This window comes from Sinocyclocheilus anshuiensis, unplaced genomic scaffold (assembly GCF_001515605.1).
Source record: "Sinocyclocheilus anshuiensis isolate Anshui unplaced genomic scaffold, SAMN03320099.WGS_v1.1 scaffold3256, whole genome shotgun sequence".
Lineage (NCBI taxonomy): Eukaryota > Metazoa > Chordata > Actinopteri > Cypriniformes > Cyprinidae > Sinocyclocheilus > Sinocyclocheilus anshuiensis.
In genome coordinates this window covers 76773-83928 of record NW_015552819.1, presented here as the reverse complement: position 1 = coordinate 83928, position 7156 = coordinate 76773, and the positions used below count along the sequence as shown (strand labels likewise).

Genomic DNA, 7156 nt, shown 5'->3' with positions numbered 1-7156 from the left:
GCTTTTTGCATTCAGTATCCATTTTAGTATTTTTTAACTCCGTTTAGTCCAGACCCAAGCATCAAGAACAGTGTCACACATTGAAGACAATATGACATACAGTATATGTGAGTTATTAAATCACATCTGAGTAATTGAGACTACCTTGCTGTGCAGCTGGCTGAAGTTAGAAAGACATGCAGCAACTTTGAGAAGGAAAACTCTGAGATGAAAGCAACTGTTGCAGAACTGACACTCAAACTCAGTGTGCTGAAAGACAAGGTAACATCTTAGACATGATTGTTCACTGGCTTCCATGTCGCTTTTTTTTTTCTTTCTGATTTGTGCAAGTTTGACAATTACATTTTGACAAAATATATTATTTATTTATGCATGTATGTATGTATTTATTTATTTGATTAAGTTGATTAACATATCATTACATTCCATTTTCGTTTCAGATCCAAAAACAAGAGGAAACTATAGAATCATTACAGAACGATCTGGTTCAAACAAACGATGATCTCGACAGACTGAACGCAGCTCATCTGGAAGAAAGAGCACAGCTGGTTCATGACTTGCAGAGCTGTGAGCGTGAAATCGATAGACTTCAAGATGTCATCATTGATAAGGACAAAGACATATCGGCACTAACATCCAGCACGGCAGAATACTCAGAGCAAATTCATGAACTAAAACTAGAAATGAAGTTCAAAGAGGATGTGCTGGCTAAAATTGAACAGGATGTTCAAATCTTTAGAGACCCACAGCTTTCTGACCAACAGTTCTTTAATGTGTTAATACCTCAGCTGATTGAACAATTGAAGAGGACTGAAACTGATCTAAAAGTAGCGAGAAAAGATGGTGAGTCAAAGAGTAATGAAATTAAAGACTTAATAAAGCAAACAGAAGAGGATAAGAAAACAATTCAGGATCTCCGCATGGAAATACAGAAGCTGAATATGAATCTCAAAGACCAGCTATTGGATAGAGAACAAGTGCACGAAAAAGACTCTTTCCAGGAGGAACATAAGTTGCTTGCTGAAGTCAGCAAATATAAAAGTGAGCTTCTGATGTTCTCTAGAAAGCTTGAGGAGCAGGTTGAATGTCAAGAACAGCTTAAGCAAGATGTACAAGACAAGTCAAAGATAATATCTTCATTGGAGGAGAAGCTGAAGATCGTTCAAGAGGAGACCGTAGCAGAGAGAGAGAGATTTAACAAAGAACTCAAGATTCGAGATGAAGCCAAAGAAAACCTTGAGAAACATTTGTCTGATAAAATTGCGAGTATTCATTTGGTAAACATTAACAACCAGAAACTTCAGAAATCATTTGAGCAGACTTTGGGAGAGCTTGCAAGACAAAAGCAGCACCTGGCTAATGCTAAGGAGCAAATGCAAGCTGTGCAAGATCAGAATTGCAACTTGCTTTTACAAGTCGAAAGTCTCACTAATGACAATTGTCAATTGAAGAGGGAAATTGAGGCTAGTGTCCAGTCCCTCTCTGATGTTTCAGAAGAAAAAAAAAGATTGGCAAGCACAATGTCTGAAGTTGAACAGAAGCTTTCAGAAAGTGTTAAAACAGTAGAACACTTGCAAAGAGATAAGGAAGAGCTAACACTCCAAGGAAATGAATTGAACAAAGAACTCGAGCAAAACAAACAGTCAATGGATATGATTTTTTTGGAAAAAGACGGCATTGTTAGACTCCATGAGACATTGAGTAGGCAAAATCAACAATTACAAGAAATGTTTGAAGAGAAACAAAAAGAAGTGCTTAAACTGGCCCAAGTTGTGTCTGAAATGAATAACAAGGTTGCAATAACGCTTGAAGAAAATGAAAAACTTGCTTCTAAAATTGCTAGTCTTGATGAACAGAATAAGTACCTTCAGAAACAAACCAATGAACAGATGAAGTTACTCACAGAAACGACCAAGGAGAGGGAGAATCTACAAAACAAAATCTTGATTTTTGAAACACGAGATGCGGAAAACCGTAAAATCATAGAAGGCTTGCTTAAGCAAAAGGAAGATTTGCTTTTGCAAGTAGAGGAACACAAAAATATTGGAAAGAAACTGCAGTCTGGAGCTGAGACCTTACAGGAAAAGTCTTTAGAATGTGCAGCCCTCTCAAAATGTCTCAGGGAGACCAAAGAGGAAGTAGATCATCTTAGGAGAGAACTTGAATCCACCACTTCTCAAGTCCTTCAATGCAAACAGATTGTTTTTGAAAAAGAAATGCTCTTAACAGACCAAAGTACACAAATGGAAACTTATCAGCACCAACTCAAGCAATTACAACATAGTATTTCCATTCTTCAAGAACAAGCTAATAATCATAAATCAGGTCTGACAGAGAAAGACACACTGCTGCAGAAAGAATCAAATTCATGTCGTTTGCTACAAAAGGAACTTAGTCATGAAAGAGAACTTGTTTTTACCCTTCAACAAGAGATAAGCTATCTGAAAATGGAGTGGTCCAGACTGAACCAGACTTTGGAAGTGAAAGAAAGCACTTTAAGGGAGAAAAATCTTGAATGCCACGGTCACTCAGAGGAATTGTGCAAAAGAAATGAGTCGGTTCTTTCACTAACTAGTCAGCTTGGTGTTATGAATGAAAATATTGCAAAGCTTGAATCTGAAAATGCACATTTAAAAGGCCTTTTAGAGGAGCATTTAACAGAAAATGTAAGACTAAATGACAAGTTGAGACAGAAACAAATAGAGGTTGTGGAATATCAAGATAATGTCCAGGCAATGAATGACCAAAACATTATAATTAAATCTGAACTGAAGAATTCAATGGCAGAAATATTTAGACAACAAGAGATGATCACGTCCCTACAAAATGAATTGGAAAGTAAAAGAGTCGAACTGGCATCTTTGGCAGAACAGTTAGAATCCAAACACTCTCAACTTGAAGCTTTACAATTCACTCTGCAGGGGAAAGAGGAAGTTTTTAGGACACAGGAGATGTCTGTAAATAAGATGCAAGTCAAACTGTTGGAAAGTGAGGGCCAAATCACCCAGAAAATAACAGGGATCTCTGAGCTACATGAAGAAGTTCAGAATTTGCAGACAGCTTTGCAAGAAAAAGATAGGTTGCTGTTTAACAAAGATAAAGAGTTTTCTCTGGTTAAGAAGACATTAATGGCACAATCAGAATCATGTGAAGCCAGACTGAAATTAGAAATGGACGAAATTGCTAAAATTCAAAGAGAGTTAAAGAGCTTACAAGAAAAGAATAACCATCTCGTCAGAATCATTAATGAAAATGATTCTTTATTGATGCAGGAGAAGGAAAAGTGTCTGCACTTGCAAGGTAGTGCATCTGAACTGGAAAACACAGTTTCACTGCTGACCTGTCAAATAGAGCAATTAACCTCAGAGATCACACAACTCAGGGAAACACAAACTGAGAAGGAACAAGTCACTTTTGCTGCTCAGTCGCAAATTCAAAAACTGGATGAACTGTACAAGAAACTTCAAGAGGAATTCGATTTGACCAAACAAGAGCTGCTTAAAGTTATCAGTGAAAAATCATTAAAGGAAGAAGAAATCTGTAAATTGGTCCTGGAAAAAGAAGAGATCTGCAGAAATTCCAATTATCAGATTCAGAGAATTCAGCACCAGCTACAACACCACAAGTGGGAATCCAGCAAAGTGGAAGAAGACAAGACGATGGAGAGAGAGAAACACCATATCCTGGTTAGTGCTAAATGTGAAACAATTATTGAATTGAAATAAGAAATTCAAGAATAAGAAAAATAATTTCAACTCATCTAGAGTTTGAACATGTTTGATGTCCTGTTCAGAAGTCCTGTTTGATGCTGTAAAAAGCAGAGATTTACTAGAAAGGCTATTGGGCAAGTGTTCAGGTTTGAGAAAGGAAATTCTAAAGGAGATTTAGATAAAAGGGGATGTGTGCTACAATATGTAACCTGATGAAAATGGTATACGAGGATGTTAACTGTGACAGAATGATGCACTTAACTGTGCGACAAAGTGATCCATTAAAATACAATTATGATGTGGTTATTATATCCCAAAACTTGCCTATTATTCTGCTACACACTCAAAAGTATGTACTTTTTTCTTCACAAAAAGAGTACACGTTTTAGGGCATAGTTTGAGTAGGTGAATGAAGATGCAGCAAAATTTTAATTTTTCAGGGAGATTTTGGCTATTTTGGTCCCAGCACTCGTTTCACATTGTTTTACATAAAACTCAGAAAAATGAGTTACTTTTGTCTGTGTATCTTCAGGAGTCCATGGCTTTGCAGGGTAAAGATGTGTCTCAAGAACACTGGGTCCAGTTGCATAGCCATCTGCAGCACTGCCAGCGAGAGGTCCAGCAAAGGGAGTTTAGCCTCCAACAACTCAACATCAAGGTATGCATCCAAATGTTCCATCTGGAAAACAAAATAAAGTGTTATATTTACTGCCATGAATTATTTTCTTTTATATCTGTGCATGTGTTATTATCCTTGTATATGTACTAGTTGCAACAGGCAATTGAGGAAAAGGAAGGGGTGTCCTCCCAGTTAAGCACCATTTCCAAGATGCTCAGAGACTCACAGCAGACTGTTAGTGAGCTCCAGAATCGCTGCTATTGGCTGGAGAGACAATTTCAAAACCAGTATTCACCCACACAGGTGAGTTTATCTTTCTATAAAGGTGGATCGGAAATACTGTAACAACTGCTACAAAGAAAAATGTTTTAAGGTTTGTTTAAATTATTTTTCCATATATATAGAGTATATATGTATGTGTGTATGTATATATATATATATATATATATATGGCGGTTATATCCGCGGGCGCTGCGGATAATCCGCGGATCGGGTGGGTCGGGTAATAAAAAAATGCATTCTGATTATTTGCGGGTGGGTCGCAGATGCATGTTGATTTTAAAATAAATCATTAAAATAAAATAAAATAAATCATTAATGACGCAATTTAGTTTGTTACTAGTAAAAAGTAATATAGCCAAAACAACCGCATAGCCGCTCTTTAGTGTAGATGCATGTTGATTTTATCAGACGATGCCGCAATTATAAATGAGAGTGACTCCTGGTTAACGTATTAAAAGGGGTCGTGTTTAGTCACTATTTAGTGTGGTATTTTTTGACAATATTCACTCATCATGACAGTAAAATAGGGCATTCTAAGTCAATATACTGCAGTATTTCTTCTCTCAATCATTAGAAAATATGGTTAACACCCGGTCATGCATGAGAAAAAAATACCGTTATGTACCGTGAAACCGGTATAATTTTGAAAAATACAGTGATATAAATTTTTGGTCATACTGCCCAGCACTAATATATATATACAGGCTAAAGTAATTTCACTTACTCGGGTACCTTCTCTGCCTGAAGTCTGACCGTTCCAGTATGTCCAGTAAAGTTTCGGTGCTTTTCCATGTAAACTTATATATTTTTTGTCAATGGGCTCTTGGCTAAAAGTAATGACAGGTCACTGGATGTGAGGTTGTTGGAAATTGTGGTGCTAGCTGAATGTTGATATGTATGATTTTTGATTCTTTAAATTATATAATGAACATTGTTACTGCAACTATCTAGTTGAAGACGATTATTGCTATATCAGCTGATCAATAAATGTAACCTGTATCATATTGGTAAAAATATCAGTTTTCAAATAAGTCACTAAACTGCATCGTTTCAGTCCTGTTGATAAATTAAAAAATTTTCAGAATGTGCCAATTTGGAAGTTTACTTGTATCTGATTTTGAGTATCATAAATGGTTAAAAAAATTGTTTATGTATTTATTCATTTATTTATTTTGATGTTCATTTAAAGGCAGAGTGCACACACAGAGGTGCTGCAGTGCAGTGGTTCAGTAATCACATGACTTTTTCCTGCTTACACAACTTTTAATCAAAATAACATGTGTTGCCTCATTTCCTGTTTTTCAGGTAGCTGGTCCTGTCATTTTAACATTTGAATAGTCAAGCAAAAAAACTATTTTGATGAGTTTTGAACAAGATATGTAAAGGTTTACTACCAAATCTCATCATTTGTATCATATATTGCCATACACTCCCAACCAGATGAAGAATAATAAGAAGAAATCTAACAGAAAGAACTGGTGCAACAACACCTCTAGTTCTTGGCCCTGAAAAAGGAACAGATATGATAGGGCCTTGAAATGAAATTAGAATTGAGTCTTTTATATGTTTAAGTCTGTTCATTTCTCAACAGGGTTCAGTCTACACAGAAGTTCCACCAGGAGCCCCTCAGGAACCAATCAGTGCCAATTTTAACCCAAGTGGTTCAGACAGCGGAGATCTCAAGATGAGGTTTGACAGACAGACAATGTTTGTAGATGACTCATGTTGTAAACTTTTTGTGTGATACTCTCTTAAATGTTTTGTCCAGGCTGGCTGAGGCAGAGTTTCATCTGTCTCAGTTAAACTCTAGATTAGAGGAGGAGAGATCAAGGAGAGAGGTTGCAGAGGAAGCCATGCAGTTGACGGAACAGAGAGTTAAGAGGTACATTTATTAATTCACTTTTTTAAAAGCTCATAATATAAATCACAGAACAAGTGGTGTCCACTGAAGTCAACTCAAGCAGGAGAATGAGCAAATATCTGTAAAAATGTTAGCAAAATATGTTTATAATCTTCTAAGGGAGCAGACCCTTGGAGCATCCAACCCAATCTTGCATGAGTCAGCATGAGTGACTTAGCATGCTAGAACAGCTCAATAGGGAGGCCTACCTTCTCTGTAAACTGGAAAAGAAATAGAAGTGATTTTACCAGACACTGTGAAATAAAGATGGGAAAGATTTAGAATGAAACCCTTTATCCCTTTAGCATTTGGGCATCCTGTTGTACTTTGTAGAGAATCAAATCAAATCCAGCTTTCCCCTGTAAACCATGTTGTTCTGCAGCTTCTGAAAGGATCATAGTATATCAAGAGCATCCCTTGGCATAGGTCACAGAGTCTTTTGAGATCACAGTGCTGCTTGGTAGGAATGTTACACCTCAAGAATTTCTTATTCACCTTTCTGTCGCTTTTTCATTTTCTGTTTCCTTTTCTCATTTTACCTGCTTTTTGGACTTTGCTGGGCTGTGAAACTTTGGGCTGTGCCAACTGTATTTGCTTTCTATCTCACATAGTCCTGTAGACCTTGGTGTCAAATTATAAATTATA

At 36.7% G+C, this 7156-nt stretch overlaps 1 protein-coding gene across 1 annotated transcript in view; it reads left to right on the top strand.

Moving 5' to 3' along the window:
- The window catches only part of LOC107667970 (golgin subfamily A member 4), a 33937-nt gene extending 27257 nt beyond the window's left edge, over positions 1-6680 (top strand). Inside the window, exons 15-21 of the mRNA XM_016459704.1 lie at positions 157-261; positions 441-3686; positions 4243-4368; positions 4480-4632; positions 6203-6300; positions 6380-6493; positions 6632-6680. Coding sequence (XP_016315190.1) covers positions 157-261; positions 441-3686; positions 4243-4368; positions 4480-4632; positions 6203-6300; positions 6380-6493; positions 6632-6680 — 3891 coding nt within the window. The remainder of the gene's footprint in view (positions 1-156; positions 262-440; positions 3687-4242; positions 4369-4479; positions 4633-6202; positions 6301-6379; positions 6494-6631) is intronic.
- Positions 6681-7156: the final 476 nt, after the last annotated feature.